This window comes from Metopolophium dirhodum, chromosome 7, assembly GCF_019925205.1.
Source record: "Metopolophium dirhodum isolate CAU chromosome 7, ASM1992520v1, whole genome shotgun sequence".
Taxonomy (NCBI): domain Eukaryota; kingdom Metazoa; phylum Arthropoda; class Insecta; order Hemiptera; family Aphididae; genus Metopolophium; species Metopolophium dirhodum.
In genome coordinates this window covers 4,559,772-4,579,812 of record NC_083566.1, presented here as the reverse complement: position 1 = coordinate 4,579,812, position 20,041 = coordinate 4,559,772, and the positions used below count along the sequence as shown (strand labels likewise).

The following is a 20,041-nucleotide window of genomic DNA, read 5'->3' as shown; positions in this document are numbered from 1 at the left end:
TAGCCGGAGCAGTAATAATAAAACTGACCTGGAATCCGTTGATCGGCGGATAGGTGAACGTGCCTTTGGCACTGGCCACCACCCACGCTTCGGCAAACGTCTCCATGGCGCTCTGGAAGTCCATGTCGGGGAGATCGTTGCCCGACTTGGTGGACTCGCGACAACGTCACAGTTGTAGTAACGTATCTTACAACGATTAGGGCTTTTCGAAAACCGTCCAGCAGCAGGACCTTTTAAAATGTTAAACGGAGCGCGGTTACCGCGGTATCGCTGCAATGGGAGATAATAATTTATTGACGTAGCGCCGTAGTGATGATGATCGCATTCGTCGTGTGTGACGGCGGCGGTGACGGTCGGTCGGACGAGCGGTACGCGGCGGAAACAGGACGAGCAGCAGAACACGTGGCCACGCGGTCGCGTTCCGGAGCCGACTGAACTGCGCGACGTAAACATGTGCCGCCGCAACCGCCGCCGCCGCTGTCGGTCGGACGCGAATATTATTCGACGACGCCTCCCCCATCCCACCCCCCCGGCGCGCGACCGTCGTCTTTCGCGCTCGCCCGCCGCCGCCGCCGCCGCCTCGTCCGCCCAAGCGTGTCCCGCGAAAACCGCGGACGACGACGACGACGACGACGACGACAACGGCAGCGTCTTTTACCGCGCACAGCCGCGAGACGACATAAATACGCCCCTCTCCGGCGTTTCGGGACCCGCCTTCGAGTGGATTCCCTTCGCTTTTATAATAATATCATATTATGATGTATAATAATAATATTAAAACACAATTCAAAAGACAAAACACCTCCGCGCGCACAAAAGCTCCGACTCGCGTGTTCATACCTATATTATATATATATATACACCTAATATTATTATGAACATGCTGCCGTGCACCCCCCCCCCCCCCGTACCACGCGATCCATCACGAATAACATATTATTTATATACCTCGGAATATATATATATTACAGTTGCAGCATTGCAGGTGTATAGTAATACTATAATATGTAGTTGTTGTTATTATATGACATATTAAGATATAATAACATGTAAAAGTAGTAGTCCCGTCCCGTCCCGTCCCGTCCCGTTCGTTTTCCCGCAATCGTTCTCTGGCAGCTCTATAATGTATAATAATTTACCATTCTACTGTAATATGTTTACATTTCACATGCTATTATCAATATTATTATAGTACGTTTTCTTATTTTTAACGGTTTATCAGTGGCGTAAGTATGCAATATAATATTATAGTATTTTCATATTTAGGATCTTTTCCAGTGACTAGTGAGGGATGAGGTAAAAACCCCAATAATCGTAATATGTTATTGCGTAATAAGGTACAAACATTTTTTTGTCACAACAGGGATTTTGAGATTTAAGATGGAAATTTGTGTTTACAAATGGTTGCAATTGGTTTTAATAACAATAATAATTATTATTATTAATTCGGTAAGCCTGCCTATGATTTAGTACAAAATGTCTCGAGTTCGAACCGCGGTTTCGGTAGACCAATTTCTTGCATTTTTTGATGCTTTAGAGTTAAATTATACACTTACGTACGCACCACACGGGGTCCGCGATCTACCGCAGATAGATTGCCTACCTGATAATATACTGCTCGCATAATCACAAGCGAATCTCACGGACAACGCCGGTCGGGATGGCTATAAATTAAAATACTATAATATAATTTACACAAAGACATGCTTCCACAGCGTGTCACACTCAAAAGGAGTTGATCAATCACAAAAACCCAGCAATAGCAACGCTAGTCAACTCGTGTCAGCTAGTATATTATATAATTTAATGGTAAACTAAGATTTATTTTTTAACATTATACTAATAGGAAGTACAACCAATAATAATTAATATTATCCTGAAGGTTGTTAAATTATTATATCGATAGTTGGGGACGCGACTAGGGTTAATAAAATATGGAAAACTAAGACGCTTTCTTATCATTTTTTATTTGGACTCAACTTATTTACTAATTCCACAATGTGAGTCATATTTTGTTCTGTTTCTCCGCAGTCACATGTTAAACTCTCTTTATACTAGTTTAAAGTGCCATATTCTGTACACATAGGAACTATACAAGGGAACAAGGGACTATATAGGTCGAGAAACCAGAGAGGCAATTATAGCATGGTTAAATGAACATGACTTAGACTTGTAATTTATTTTTATTATATTTTACATATTATTTATTTGTACGTTGATTTATATATTTATATATATATATATAATGGCTAGTTATGTTGTTCCGAATTTTTTTGTAATACCTATAGTGTGTTAGACGTTAGTGTGATATGTGTTTGGTACTTTTACCACACGAAATAAATAAATAGCTAATAATTAGGTATTCATTAGTCGGAACAAAAAAAACCTAATAGAGAAATGCAAGCATCGAAAAAAGTCTACCTTTATTTTTGATTATTTTTGTGTGGTTGGAGGACAATTCATTTTTTTCTTGTTATTCACAGATTTGAATACATTTTATGCGTTATACCTACTTTGTTTCATCCATTAAGAGGACGTTATACCCGCATGTGTTGTCTCCGCCTTACAGGTGCGTAACATAGCAAATTTTACGCTCAGCAAAACACGTGTAGTTCCGTTAGTTGAAAAATTAGAGTGAATTGACCTCTTATAAAATCTAAAGGTAAGATTATTATCTAGGCAACCTCATGGGCTTTTTAGTATATTTTAATTTTTAAAATACTCATAACTCGCGTTTAAATTAAAATATAATAAAAAGCCCATGAGGATGCCTAGATAATAATCTTACCTTTAGATTTTATAAGATGTCAATTCGCTCTAATTTTTATACCAACGGAGCTACACGTGTTCTACTGAGCGTAAAATTTGCTATGTTACGCACTTGTAAGACGGAGACAACACATGCGGGTATAACGTCCTCTTAATTCAGTATCATCCTTCAGTAATATTTTACGAAATAAAATAATATTCTAAGGAATATCTTAAATTATAATCTAAACAATTTGGTACTAAGACTGGTTTAAAATTAGATAAGTTTTAAATGTTATTACGATTTGCATATCGATCCATGGATACTTTTCAATGAAGTTTATTGTGGAAATCCATTAGCGCTTCACAAAGACAACAATTTCACAAAGTAGATGTGATGACGATCATTGCTGAAAATGATTTAGTGATGATATCACAATTCACATTAGACTGGAAAAAGCTAACAGTTTATTTTTGGGTATTTTTTTTCTTACTCAAAAACGTATTTTATAATTGCAAAGGTGACATTGAAAGTACCTACTTAGGTAGGTACATGTCTACATACTATACAAAAGGCACATTCAAAAATATGTACTCCACCGTTATTGTATAAGTATATCACATTTTATAAGTGGTAATTGAGTTTTATTTTATGCGTTAGTTTGTGACATGGTAACTGTAAATCCTGATTGTATTGTATTAACTTCGCTGCCGATGGTTTAATCTCATATGGGCTGATCCGATCAATATAATATTATAATATACCTACGTTTAAGATATTATTATTTACGAAAATGGTTGCAAATTCACGTTTGTTTGACCGTATAGGTAGATCATACGAAGCGGCCGCCGATCCTAGTTTCATCAACGGTTGATTATTATCATCATTATTATTAATTTTTTTTTTTTGGTTGAGCTACAGTGTGTCACGCATATATGTAAGTATATAACCATGTAAATGTGCGTTAAGTACCCCCCCCCCCCCCCTAATACCAATTTATTTAAAAATTAATTATGTAGTACGTTTGCATATTGATTATTAGAATTTACAAACTATTTCCTAATCCGATATAAACAAAAATATCGTGAGGTGGGGCTAATCTTATTGTTCACTCACCCCACTTCCTAGGAACTTACGGCCTATATGAAATGGTACCAAAATCTTGCAAATTAATATTTAGAATATTGTAAAAATCATTTTTCGGTAGTCTGATATAGATACACCAAGATCGGGGGGGGGGGGGGGGGGAGTACATACTTCAAAATGGCACTAAAATGATTGTATCATTTTGAAGTCGTCATCGGCATATAGGTAGTATGAGGGGGCTGCGTGAAGTTCAATATTATTATTTTTATAATAGTATACTGTGAAATGATTTGTAAATTTTGAAAACCAATTTGCTAAATTATCACATCTTTTTTTAATTTATTTGGCCTTGGTGGGAGAGCCAACTTCATGCACGTACCATGTGAGGTACACGCTGGTAGAATCCACTAATGACTCAGGAAGGATTTACACCTGCGTCAATAATATTAGGTAATAAACGTAATTAATAATAATTAACCCATCATATCGTATGTCTTATGAAAATGATTATATTCTAATTTATTACTGATTGTTAAAATCATATTCCTTACCCATATTATATTCTTACTCTACGGTTATAATAGAATGCTAGGAATTAGCACCTTGTTGATGGTATTTATTATGTCGCCGTGATTGCTTCTGTTTGTTAGAACTTTAGTGAATACAATAGCATATATACAGGGAGGGCAACGGACAAGCTACCAACTCTATTCTCCCAGCGATACGACAAAAGGCACGGTTTGTTGTTCAAATTATATTGAGTGATTGCCATGCATAAAGGGACAATTTATTTAGCTAATTTAGGACAACAGGCTCACAAATTGCAGATTTCGGGTCTTCACGAGACAAGCCAAACAGTTGGATTACTAACAGGGTAACAGCGGTAAAGCACAATTGAGCATATATCTTTTTAGCAACATGATCGAGCATTGAATATTTTATGTGACCAAGCCCGGATTAAAGATCAATTGGGCCCCGGGACACCATACGCTTAGTGGGCCCCCCTTCAACTTTAACTTCAAAATAATTGTATCATTACATACTAACGATTTTATATTATTGTATAATTTTTTACTATAAAAAAAAATATACAGAGTGTATCCTATGTCATTGTACGCGGTTTTTTTTTTAACAATTATCGATCGATGATATAGAGTTTAGTTAAAATAAAAAAAGACGCGTGTTTCTTTATTTTAAACAGGCAATTTTTTTATAACATTTTCAAAATTTTTAAACACAGTTGTACCAATAATAAAATTGACTTTATTTTTTCAAATGGTAACCACTATATTTTTTGATGGATTCCGGTAAAGCTTTTTTCTGAATATTTTGACAGTCAAATAATCAATTTTGGTTTGCTAGGTTATTTACTATGGTCCTCTAAAGTTTAGTATAGTAATATGCATTAATACTTTTAACTGAAATACCTAATTTACAAGAAATAAATAATTTTTTTTTTTTAAACTATTGGTTAAAAAAAATATATTTTGGGGATAAAGATGGGTCGCTAAAATTAATGGTCCCGGGACCGTGCCCCCTTTTGCCCCCCCCTTATCCTGGCTTGAATGTGACGTTGCCACATTCACATTGCCGAAATTGTGTAATTTATTATTTTCATGTATTATTACACCAACTATTATGATACCAAATATAAACGAACCGCGAGTGGTGAGCCGAGCCCAGCTTTATTGACAATATTATTGATTGATTAATTTAGTTCGGGAGCAATAAATATTAGTTTTATTCGTAATGTACTGACCGTTAAAGATGTGACGTTTTAAACATATTTTAGCAACTAGGGAAAATATAAGATAATAATTAAGAGAAGTAACAGTTCCAAAATTATTATATAGAAATAATTCAGTTTATATAGAGTTTGATCACCTATAATAGTCGTATCACCTAGTGCTTTAAACAAAGTTTCAGTTTATTTTCTTAATACGGATATGAATGATAAGTATGCATATAACAATAATTTTTTTGGAAAGAGACAAAGAATTGACCTTAGTGAATTTATAAGAAATATAAATTTGACAATTATTGACTATAAAATCATGTTATTTATTAACTCGTAGTGTCTCATACCATATTTTAAATTATTATAAGTATTCAAATAAATATTTGTTGTATAATATAGTTCATTATTAAAAATGGCAACATCGCAGATATTTTTATGCTTAATCATGTAGGTTTTCTTTTGTATTTCTATATCCTACATGATACGCCGACAAATGTGTTCAATCGTGTCGTAAAAAAGTTGTTTTATGCTCAATCGTGTTATAGCCACTATACCAGAACGCCTGAATCTCATGTAGGTATTGGATATATGTAACCAAGTTGGATATAATTATATAATTTTGTAGAGATTTCTTGAGTTTTACTATATTAAATTCTTGAAATTGAAATGGATGACTTGTCACACGTGTTATAATTGTGCTAACAATTAAAATTGTGGTAACATTTATAAGATTGTTGTACTGCAGATGATCTGTGATTATAATAATTAAAACCAATATGATAAATCAATAAATAGTACAAAAGACAATGTTTGTATCGGAATAAACATCCTAAGCTAAATAGCCATATACAAATTGGAAATTAATATTCATATTATATTTTATACACTGAAATATTTAATAGTACATTTCTAGAAAATGTTTAAAAATAAATATTAATTATTTTTATATAATTTAAACGCTTTATAAATTAATTAAATATTTATTCACAAATTAATAATAATTTACAACATAATAAAAGTAGTATTATTAACTTTGAATATGGAACTATGGCCTATGGGAGTCATAAACTATGTATCTCAAGAGCAGCATTGAGTACTTGCCTAACTTATTTTACACAAATCTGTGTCAGTTTGTTTAATATTATTCTACTTGATAAGTGGATTAGTTAATGGAATATGCAGAGAATACTTCAACAGGTATAGGCAGCATAATGGACGAGTTATTTTCTAAATAACACATATTATTATGTCATTTATTTCATAAACATTTCTAACATCTTATAAAGTATATAATTAATATCATATTGTGATAAATATAAGTTTTTTTGTTCAAATTATTTAATCAGCTTTGTGAGCATTATACTATTTCCTATTTAACAGTTTAGACTAGGTAATATATATTATACAAATTATTTTTTTGAGTAACTTTTATTTTTTAAAACATGCGCTGATCGACACATAATAAAAAAAAATTATTTACTTTGCACTTTAATTTATTAGATGTCGATGTGTAGGTACTAAAAATAAACATATTTTAATCACAATATTAAATATGTATTATAAAAAGAATCTTAGTAAAATTGTGTCATATGTGATACTTATTATTATATATTACCCACTTATGTTGCCATCATAATTTATTAAATTCAAATCTTAATAATTTTAATAATACTATAACACATTGGCTAATTTCCGACTTTACGGGGTTTCAGTTATATAATTTAAATAAAACAATAGTACCGTTTCATATTAAGCTTGAGTAATTGATATTATTAATATTTAAGTTTATTTATTGAAATAGATGTTACTTTAGTTTTTCCAGATTATACAAACTTGTGTTAATTAATTCATATTATTATATAAGGTTTATTGATTAGACTCCTGGGCCCCCCGCGTGAGAGTCTCAGTGGGGTCCAGTATTCTTGTATTGAGAAATAAAATAATAAAATAATTATAATTATCCCCCCCCCCCACACACCAAATGTTTCAATATTAACAGATATAATGCTTAGTAGCTTGAAATTATATAAGTTTGTTAAGTAAAATGGGCTTTTACAAGATATACGGTTTAATATCTTAAGTAATATTGTACACCATTAATTCTCATAATATTAAACTTGTCTCGTTTTATAAGACACTATAGCAGGAGCTGAGTAACCCAATTTCAACAGTGAAAAAATTAACAAAATATAAAATACTGTGCTGTATACGCGCTTTAGTGTACTTTAGTTCACAGGAAAATTGGTATTGATGTATGGTGTATACCTCGGTTTGTAAAGAAATTCTTCCGAAATTGACAATCCAACTGAGGTGGATTGTAGGATATTATAGCACTTGGCATATTTACAAACGGGATTCAGACTATATTTCTAATCATTACAGACGTCTTTGGTCTTTAAGAATAGATTGAAATTTTCATAAAAATTGGTCAAATTATATTCTATAGGATATATCCCTTAATTTCCTCATCAGGAAAAAAAGGTATTCTATTATAAATTAAACTTGTTGATAAATATTAAATATTTAAATTGTAATAAGACGTCATAACAATTAAAACACCTAATAATAAATAATAATATATAATATTTTCTTTTCAAGCGTGAAGCCATTATAATGGGACATAACGTATTTTAATACATTTTCTGTTAAATTATTAATTTCTAACCTAACCTAACCTATATATAAACATGCGTATGATAAGTGACTATGTTACATAACTTAAACAATAACCTTATTAGTATAAATCGAAAATATCTCATAGCTATAAATAGCGTTTTCGGGATTTTCGGGATTTTGAAAAATGTTGTTAACATTTGAACTTTAAATACATATAAAAAAATATTCGTGCCTATGTATCTTAAATATTTTTGAACTATTATTAAAAAAAACTGATGAGGGCCCTTGCAATAAATGTTCAAGCTTTTTTACTAATTGAAAAAGTTTTTATCAACAATAGTTAAAAAAAATTAACAAAATTCGAAAAATTCCTGATGGCTATAATAATAGCACAAAAAGAGAAAGAGGTTCAAATTAATTCAAAAATATTACAATATATGGAAAATGCTAATATAAATATTTGGTGAGAATTTCAAGTTTCTATGGTTATTGATTTTTGAATTACGATAAAAAAATAAAATCAATTTTTTTCCAAAATTGGTTTTTGCTTAAAAATTCCTATTTGTATTTTATTTATTTATTTTTTTGGTTTTCCTGGCGCTATAAAATGTTCTATTTAGACTTCCTTCATTTTTGTATTAGAAAAGATGCTTAATTCAAAAATTGGAGCATTTTACTATAAGTACCTCAAATATTGATGCAGAAAAAAAAATTGTAAAAACAATACATTCATCGCTACACTCAAAATCAAAGTGTTGTAATTTTTTAATACACTAGTGTACCTACTTATGCATAATATAAGGGAATAATAAGTCATTTGTGCGGTAAGAACATGAATCAAGTCCTAGGTTATCCGGCCGAAATATTTAGTGTTACCTACCGTAAACCGTGATCACAGTGTATAATGTATATTATCAGTTTCTATACCTAGTAAAAAATACTTACTTTGGGTAAAAAATGTTTTACTTAAAATGTATATTATATATTAATATACCGAATTATGTTGCTGGATGTGAAAATGTAAATTTTTACTATAGTATTAAAATTTTAAAACTAGCACAAACTAACATTGAGAACAAAACAACACTTTTCTTTTGGTGTACAATATTTTACAGTCATTTCTGACAAATAATAAATATATAATATAAAGCATATATGAATAGTTTTTTTTTATTTTAATTGAATTTTGTAGTTTTATATTTTTCTTATTTAGATGTGCGAACAACGTATTAATATAATATTAATATTATGTGCTGGCTTTTGTGAAACGTTGTTCTCACCGTTGGTTCGAGTGTGATTGTGTGAAAATTGGAAATCCTTTCGGAACCAAACCTCTGCACTAGTCTGCAGTAAATATGTCACATAATAATAATTATATTATTATTTTTATTTTGATCGGTGAAGAATTTCCCATGCAAAAATTATCCGCTATATGAACACGAGTAAAGACGAAATCGATCGAAATAAGAACGGCGTTTCCGTTCACATTCGGTGTTGTAACTGTTCTGTGTGCTCATACCTACAGGCTACAACTATACTCATTGTTTCGCGACATCCATATTCCATAGTTGTAGTCGGTAGTCACTACTACAACGCATTAGTACATATATAATGCAAATCATGATTATTTATGTTTTAAATATTAACATGGACATTGCAATCGCATACTAAATATACCTGTCATATATTGCGTACATAATGCATATTTAATTACACGACCTTTGGTTGGTTTTACAATACGAGTAGATTCGTCAGCATGGTCAGTGGTCACCCCCTTTTTTCCAACAATAATGTTGGATAATGTCATAACAATCATTTTTCTGATAAAGTAGACGTATACAATTTGAATGAGTAGTTTTCGAGTTATTTAACTTTATATAGGCACTAAGGATAATAGTTGCATGATAATGCGTTCGGAAGATATGGGGGCTGTGATGAATTAAAAATGTGAGTAATTAATATTAATCTATTACAACATTTATCATTTTTGAAAATGTTCCAAGTATAATAAACAGTAGATCCAATATTAAATATATTTTATATTTTTGTGTAAATGTGGACTTTAATCCTTAGTATAAATATCTTAATAGGTATCTAAAAACTACTCGTTTAAGTTTAAGTATTAAAAATGATCTACTTAATAAATTATGGTAATAATACGAATTCTCATTTGAAATACAGTTTTTTGTGTCGCCCATAGGTTACTCTTTAAGTACCTAGTACAAAAAGTACCAAGAATTTGAAAACATCGTCGTTAAGTGTATCTTAAAATTTCGAAAAGAAAAAATTGTTTGGTGAATCATCCTGTATGTTTAATTGTATTTGTATAAGGTTGTTAAACCTTTTAGGTTGTTTGTTGTTTTCTTTATTATTGCGTTCGATTTTTAAGTATATAGTTTTTGCGCGCTATATACATATAAAGCAATTGAGTCGATAACACGCGTTACTGTCGATGCTAATCGTGATAATAATATTATACTCACATAATATACGAAGCGCAATCTTATTTCCACGTTAGATTCCGACGTTACAGGTATCGAGTTTACTCGGGACGTCTGCTCGTAGCGATAATAATAATATTATTATAGTGTAGTTGTAGCAGTAATAAAATATCGATTTCTTATTCCCGGCGGTAAGCCAGTACATCATATTATAACTGCATATAACGCTGCAAGTGCACACGATGTCTAATGCAAAATAAATGCATAATTTTTATATATACAGTAGAATCCGCTTATATAACGATCTTCAAGGGACCTAGAGAATAATATCGTTATATCCAAAGTTCATTATATCCGGATGACAAAAACATACTGTACGTGAGATATAAAACCAACCAAAAATTAAATACATGGCTGAGTATTGTTGTTTTGAGAATATCGTAATAAACTGATTCTACTGTATAAGCGTATAATAATATGGCAGCGTATTACATAATAATATGAATGCATAGTGTTTATATTGTATAGATACAATATATTAACACTCTTTTTCACTCTGATTATTGTTGAGCCATTTTTGTACCTACGTCGAAATGATTCAGTATAATAATATTTTGTGTGTGTTGGTCGCATGTTTGACAAGAACTTTGAAAAAGGGTTTTCAATTTTTAGTAACTCAGATTGTGATAGCGTTTTTTACTTTATAGAATTTATTTTAGTTTTATCTATACAAATAGAAATATAACACGATATCTACCCTACTATTTACTAATTTGAGTGATAAATTATAATAAATCACCAGTCATTACCACCAATTATTACTATCGCAGAAACCACGGGATACCGATAGTGTCTCACCATCACGTTTTCATTATCTTGGTTAATGGTCAAAAGATAATTGAAAGGTTTCAAGGGTTCAGTGCAACAACCTGATATGTCCACTTTTGGAAATTTTTCAGAAGAAGAAATAAACGTTTAAATTCTTTAATAGGTATTTGCCATACATTTTATGTTTATATAGAAAACATTTAACAGTCTATTTTCTTTATTGATATTATGCGTTCAAATTACAATTATAATAACACAAAAAATGTTATTATCTATAAATAGGATAAATTTATGGACTTACCCGGTTTCTTGCTCATAAATTTGATTTTTATAATTTTTAGTCAAATTAGTTTCGGTGCAAAAACAATGTCCAGACAATAAGGACATATCAGGTTCTTGCATTGAATGTAATAACCCGGTAAGTCCATTTTTGCTTATATCTCCGTATCTAATAATCGGACATACCAGTTTGTTACACCGAAATTTCAAGAAAACCACAATAAAAAAACTTTTTTGAGAAAGTGGACATACCAGGTTGTTGCACTGGACCCTTCAAATATCTCATATACGTGGAGAGAACAATAAGTCATCTCTAAGTTCTCCGTAGAAAACTAGTTCATGTTCAGTTCATGTTGAATTAACTTCAAAAATGCGCATGCACGTTACTTTAATTGCCTATTCCAGACGCCCTCCCACCCGAAAACAAATTACTGAAAACGATTTTACAAACTTGAATTTAGTTCAACTTATTAACTATTGACTATTGTTACTTTATATTTATCACTTTATCGGTAACAAACAAGTAATTATTTTCTAAAGGAGTATAATATTATTTGGACGTATACAAATTGCCTACCATCTGACCCTCGAATTACCTCCAGTGAACTTTTTTTTAAAAGGTTACTCTAACTGCCTCCTGATTTCAAAAAGATCATTCACTTGAATTGCCGCCTATTTTAGGAAGGGACCCTCTCGTACTAAAATCACCTCGATAGCTATAATATTAATCGATTTCTATTTTAAATCTCAACATTAATTTTTTGTTAAATTAAATACAATTACGAGCGCATACAGAACATTTAGAAGGATATAGGTTAGTTTGTCCAGCCTACATTACACGAAATATTAATATATCAAATATATTGAGTACCTAATAAGTCAATGTTGATTGATTTAATGTAAATGTAGGGTTAATAAATAACTATAAATATTTTAGTAAATGTATACTGTATAAAAATATCAGCATACAAATTTAAAAATAATAATTCATATCAATTATCATTATGCTTTACTGTCAAAAATGTAAGTTAGTATTATGTTGTATCTCAATGTTTCCTAGGTTAAAAATATATTTGCCAATAATTTTAAATATTGAAATTTTGGTTAGGGAAACGATACTGTTTGTTGAACTGGTGATATTTAATACGATAGTCAACTGATCTTTAGCTGATCAGTGATCGACAAGATTATTATATTCGACAATTAATTAATCTGACTGGGAAATGCTGTATGTCTTAAGAAATATTTTTAACATTACAAAAATCGATAAAATAATCGACAGTACGCGTGAACATATTAATTAATAATCTAGCTATGCTAGGGAGACAATCCGACTGAAAAAAAGTTACTTTAAAATCTCAACCACTATGGCTGTAAAATTAATTTTAACAAACCGATTGAGGTGGGAGGGGCTGGCAATACTTATCGGTTTGAGGTCCACGTTCAAGGCACATCTTATATGCCTGGTATAGTTACGGCACTGGCAAACCTGCAGATTCCACCATTTTAGACTTTTAGTAAGTAATTTATAGGATTTAAGATTAAATCACTGCTTATTATTACAAAAGTTATTAGTTATTACCTATTATCTACTATGATTTTACCCATGAAAACCCAATGTTACCCAATGTTACAGGACCTACAGAAAAATACTGAAGTACCTCGGGTACCTACTTATATTTTTTTGTATCTAGATAAAAACATATTATATTTTATCTTTATCTAAAAACTTTCGGACACTTTTAGTTTGTTAAAAACTAGTTTTGTGATTATGTTTAAACGAGGAGTATTGGCCTGCCGATTGATGACTATATTATTATTTGTTTTTTCCAGAAAATTTCCCGCGGAGACATTCGATTTCAAGTCCGACGAATGTTCCACCATCCTAGACTTTATAGTTATTAGCAAGGCCTGGCATTAACGAGTTAAAAAGTTAATTTTGTTTTAACTTTATAACATAACTAGTTACTTTTGGCTTTTCATTAACTTAACTGTTAACTTACTAAATTTCTTTTTTAATTAACTTTAAATTAACGAATTAATTTTTCATTTAAAGAAGTAAATTAAGTTAATTTATTTGTTTTTAGTTTAATTATATTTCACTATTTCAGTCTATTTCGTTTTCATATCAACAAATATATACCGCGAAACCGCGAATTGTTTAAAGTTAAAAATGTATATCATTCGAATCTAACTTATATGGAAATACTCTATGAAGTTTAAACACTATAGTCTATAATATTATTTAGTTTTGAGTTTGAAAAAAATTAAGCACCTACGCTAGCGTCGTACAAACAAATTAACTTTTTTTTAAGTTAAAAAAAAGTTAACAAAAAGTGTGGATTGACTTTTAACTTAACTGAGTTAACCTATAATTAAATTAACTTTTAACTTATAACTTTTCATTATTGGTGAATATTAACTTAACTGAGTTAAAAAAAACATTAACTTGCCCAGCCTTGGTTACTAGGCTTACTTATTTTATAAAAACGTAATTCTCTATATATTTACAGTATAATATATATCGGTTAACTAGTACAGTGATACTGAATGGACACGAGCATACGGCGTACCTATACAATACGTACGGGCGATAACCAATTAACGCCTACGGCCTACGGATAATTTTACATGATTTTCATCCAAATAATCTATATAGTAAAATATAAATAAGGTTGGCGATGCACATGAGAGTTTTAGTCCAAATGTACTCGACGCCGTGCTAATATTAATTACAACTAAGTACGAACATGGCGATTGTAAATATATTTATTTGTATAAGTAATTGCCTATATCCAACACCTTAACAACTGTTTTTCACAATAGGACTCTTAATGTTGAATTTTAAATGAGTAAAACACTTTTGGGGACCATATTATTATGACATGTAACGTAATCAAACATTTTATTTGTATTCGTATGTGATCAGAGGATTGGAAGCTTGTACCGATTTATAACTAAAATTTAAATTTAATCAAGTATTAATTCACTTAGAATGTAGGTACCAAACTCAATCCTGTAAATGATTTGAATGTATTAGAAGATTTTTTTAGGTTAATGTGCAAATTATTATTGGTATTTTAATATTTCAAAAGTTATATAAATTATAGGGTTATAAAATCCTATGTAAATTTATAACATTTTACTATATTTTTAAAATTTTAATCAATTTTAATCTCAACAATATTATATTTTATTAAGTTTCACGCTATATTTAAATAACATAGAAATAATACTAAAAATAATATGTTTCATGTTTGAGACCGCTGAGTATCAGTATTGAGTACTTTGAATATAATATAAATTATGTTATAATTTATATCTATTGAATCGATGTTAATAGGATAATAATATATAGATAGATTGGATGGTGTTTTAAAATTAATAATACAATAATTATAATATTTTTTTTTTTTGGGAAATCGGAAATAGTATTATTACGTTATAGTAATGCTGTGACTGGCTAAAGTGGCTTGTCAATTATTGACTAAAATAAAGTGTGAGAGCAATCCGGTTGACAGGCGTCGGGTGGCAACTAAACGTACGGAGACGCCGCCCAGCCAGTAGTCGCGCCACACGAACAGGCGTCATAGGCGGAGCTCAGTTGCCAGTTGCCGGTGGTTACCCCCCACCCCCGTTCCCCACAAAGCCACGAGAGGAGGACAAAAACTCTAAAGTGTACCTTTAATAAAAAAAAAAAAAATTGTACCAGCGGAATATAATTTACTTAAGCTCTACGGGTAATGCAAAAAAATAAACTCAACGATCATAGTATAAACGAGTGAATTATACTTTATATACGACTTAATTTTTTTTAGGTATTCGTGAATAAAAAATAAATAAATTATGAACAAATTCGGTCAAAAACGCAAATGTGTTAACGTTCTTAAAATATTTTGTTGCAAATAATAATGTTTAAAGTTGCTTTCATATAACTAAAAATAACATAGGTTAGGTTAACCTAACCTGCTAAATATAAACCTACTGAAAGAAGACAAAAACAAAATAGTACAACAATTTTTATGTATTATATAATTTTGTTTTTGTAATGTAAAAATATATTAATATTAAAATAAAAACTTTACTAACTTTATTTTAAAATTAAAAAAAAAAAAATTAATACTTACCTACTTAAATTGTTAAAAAAATTTTCTTTCGGAAATGTTAAATAAATGTGTTTTTTCATTTATGTCGGTTGTTGAGATTATAGTTTTATTATTTTTTTTATTTAACTATAAGTACGACCTCATTGACACATGATAAGTGATAATGTTCGTTATCATAGTACAGTATAAAAAGTAGGTAATAACAAATATTTTTGAAATTGTACACATTCTTTCATCAGATGTAGTCTCAACTTAGAACAAAATTGAGAATGTGACTATGCAGTAAAATGTAAATTTATACCCCACTTCGAGAACCTTAATAACTTGTTAAAAAACCGATATTTTAAGATATTTTCAGTTTTTTTTTTATCAAAGATGTTTATTTTATAATTAAAAATACGAATATAATATATTGTCCAGTCTCTGACAGTATAGAGCTCTGCCGGGCTGGGTAAAATATTTGTTATCTGTTCATTAGATAATATAGGTAATGAGATAGGTCTTCAATCGGGTCGTTCCCAACAATTATTATATTTTCGACTGTCATGTCGTCTATATTATATTGACCTAATTGTTTCATGTAAGTACACAATGCAAAATGCCTCTGCGACCTATGGATATAGTTACCTATATAAAATGTATAAGATTAAATGTTGTGATGTTTAACACAAGACTACTCATTAGTTACATTAATTTAAATTAATTTACAGGCAACTGTTTACTGAATTAAAAATCAAATTCCGTCATATTCACGGTTGCATAAATATGAAACTAACTATTATAAAAATTAAGATATAAGGTGGATAATATTGTTCAACCCAATTTCGTTTTAACACAATATATTTTTTTATAATGTATACTATAATTATACTTGTACATTCGAATGAAGTCTGTAGATTTTAAGTTACACGAACGTAAAGATTTTAAACTTAAAATATAAGTACCACACTTCGCAACCGAGAATAATAAATAATTAAATATAAAAAAATACACGGCCGTTGCTCGAGCACGCGTACTTAATTCGACGTCCATGAAGTTATTGCCTAAAATCCAATTTTTTAATTCAAGTTTTCTCAATAATATAGTATCAATCTAAATTATTTGTAAGTATTCATAAGAATATAATATTGGTAGTACCTATGTAAGTTTTGCGTTTTTCATTTATTCACAAAAGTTTATTTCGCAGATAACTTCTACGAAACCTATACCTGTTTTCAGTTTTATCATTTCCAAGTTTTTGATCACGTCAAAATGTTTTGCACGATTCGTAATTATTTGTTATAACACAAATTCAAAATGTAAAAAACAAACCTCTTTAGTTCATCACAAAAATGTTGTTAGACCTTTCTGTTTACCGTTTTGGAACAGTTAAAGTTTGATAAGCTCTATGATGCACCGGTGTCTTCTATTTTAGGGAAAATTAAAGAATGGATGCCTTAGAATTATTTTATTGTTGTGCTGGTTGTAATGCTGTTTAAAAATACATTAAAGCATTAATTAGGCAAGACCGATAATTTGGAAATTACAAAACAACCAGTTTTGAAGAAATAAGGTGTGATGTAAACTTCTATGGATAAATGAAAATAGCTTAACTTGCAAATTAATATAATAATTATTGGGAAATTTGAATTTATTAGACATATACATTTTGAGTGGTTATAGATTCACAGACATAGGTAATATACACTTATACCTTCATAAAATATGTTTTACAGAACGATTGTTTTGAAAATAGATGACAATCGCATGCGATGACGGTGACGGCGGCTGTATGTTGATTGTTTAATAATAATAATAAAGACAATATGCATGAAGACAATGACTTTTTTTTCGTTCAGCGTTGTTTTAATTTATATTATTCGAAAGAAAGCAATTTCCTCGACCACGCTGTAATCCCCGAGTAAAGAAACGAGTGCCGTAGCGGATCAGAAATAAATAAAAGGAAGAATCTTTCGCGGGGGTGGCTGAATATATAATATATATACTATATAGTGTGTGTTACATTATATATACAGTGTGATTCACCAAGCACACTTACACCCCTTTTTCTTTTTCAATAATGCCCAGTTGTTCAAAAATGTGATTTTTGGAATTTTTTATATATTGCATTTAAAGCCCATATTTTAAAATTGTAGAGATTATTTTTTCTACTCAAGGAGTTTCCTGTAGCGATAACTTCTGTTTTTTCAAATATTAAGCGAATAATTTTTCTGAAAACGTTGGCGCATTAGAAACAAAATTTGATCGAGTAAAGTTTCTGAGTTTTTTAACTTGGTGTGTTAAGGATAACGGGTTTGGAAGATATGGTGGCTATATGGTGATTTAAAAATTATAATTAATAATAATAATCTATCAACATTAGTAGTTTTTAAAAATGGTACAAAATAAATACTAAATTCAATATTACACTCTAACTTATATTTTTGTGAAATCATTTTTCATCATAAACAATTTGATAACTCAGAATCCACTGATTAAATTTTTTTCAAATAATTAGGTAGGTACATCAAAATAATCAAAACAATTATCCACTTTATATATATATTATAGTCAAAAAAAGAGGGGGAAGTGTGGGGTTCTCATTTGAAAAACAAAAGTTTGTATCACCACGGGACACTCCTTGCAGCGTAGCACAAAAAGATTCAAGAATTTAAAAACCTCGACCAAGTACATATTAAAAAAAAAATCCAAAAATCAGTATTTGAACATGACTGAAATATTAAATGAAAAACTGGAGGTGAACATGCACGGTGAATCACCCTGTATTACAATATTATACTGAGACGAGAGTCGTACGGCGGACGGTGTAGCGAGCGGGCGAAAAGATATCCGTGAAAGCGAGTCTGCGTGTATTTCGAATTCACCGGGATTACGAAATGTAAAGAAAGGGAAAAATGCGTCTGGTCAATTAACGATGCCGGGGCGGAACGCGATTAAAACGGAGACTCATCAACTGGATGATGGGAGGGGGGGGGGGCGCAACGCGGTCGTATGGATCATGATGCTGAGAGGAGAGGTGGTGGTGAGGATGTCGAGGGATTTCCCATGTTTTATTTCCATTTTTTTTTTGCACGCTACGAGAAAATATTTTCCGGCACAGACACACAGGCACTGCTGCAACAACATCGACGTCGCAAATTAAGTGCCGGGATTAAAAGCGGAGAAAAAAGTGCGCGGGGCAAAAATGACTGTGTAATATTGTATGCGCGCCTTTAATATAGTATAACAATACGGTCGGCGGGAGCGGTGCGCGGTGGTGTGATGGCGCGGAGGGATGTCGCAGGGGGATGGTGTGGAGGGAAGAAACGAAAACTACCGGGGTTTTATATTTATATATATTTTTTTCTTTATTTATTCTGCCGGGGGATTCTCCACGTTAAGTGGCACCGGGTCGTCGGCGGCGGAAGGACATTTTTTTCTCCGTTTATTTTCTTAATTATCGGGTTAAGACGGGGATCACTGTCTCATTTTTTCCTCCCGTCAATGAGCACGTACTATACTGTGCATAATTCACCGTTAGGTCACGTGCCCGCCCGTATACTTTTGTGTATACATATATATTATATATAAGTGTATAGTCTATAACAACGCTGCCCCCGAATCCGCCGAGCCCCAAAACTTAAGTATGCGTACACGTCTAAACCAAAATTAAGTGGGGCCATTTGTTTTTTACTGCGTCGTCTTATAATATTATAATATAGTCACCGAGTAGATAATTACAAAAAATAAAAATAAAAACCGACAATAAACTCTCCGCACAAAGCCGCGTGCGTAGGTCTATAATTATCTCAACATTTTTATATTTCAGTAACAAAACAAAAGTTTACTTGTCAATACGAGTAAAGTGGCTAGTAAAAATAATAGCAATAACATTGCCATTATTTGTAATTCGATACCTATTACCTATATTATAATGATTTGATGATTTTTTTTATTTCGCTCGAATATTGCTATGTAATATAATAATTATTTCTCAATGCGTAAGACAGTAAGGATGCCAATTGCGAACGGATATTATACGAGTAAAAAATAAAAAAAGCGTCTACTAAAAACGTTTGACATTGTAATCACTTGGAAGAAAAATCAGTTTAAACTTTTAAGGATTTAAAGCTTTGTTTGAATTAGGTGTGCGACGGTTAACGACGTATTATAATAGTCCTACAAATTATATAATGTTTGTTTTGACGGAGCAACGACA

The 20,041-nt window shown here is 31.0% G+C and overlaps 1 protein-coding gene across 1 annotated transcript in view; it reads right to left on the bottom strand.

Moving 5' to 3' along the window:
* Window positions 1-426, bottom strand: part of LOC132948941 (uncharacterized) — a 93,696-nt gene extending 93,270 nt beyond the window's left edge. Inside the window, exon 1 of the mRNA XM_061019642.1 lies at window positions 29-426. Coding sequence (XP_060875625.1) covers window positions 29-124 — 96 coding nt within the window. The 5' untranslated portion in view covers window positions 125-426. The remainder of the gene's footprint in view (window positions 1-28) is intronic.
* Between the last annotated feature and the right edge of the window lie 19,615 nt (window positions 427-20,041).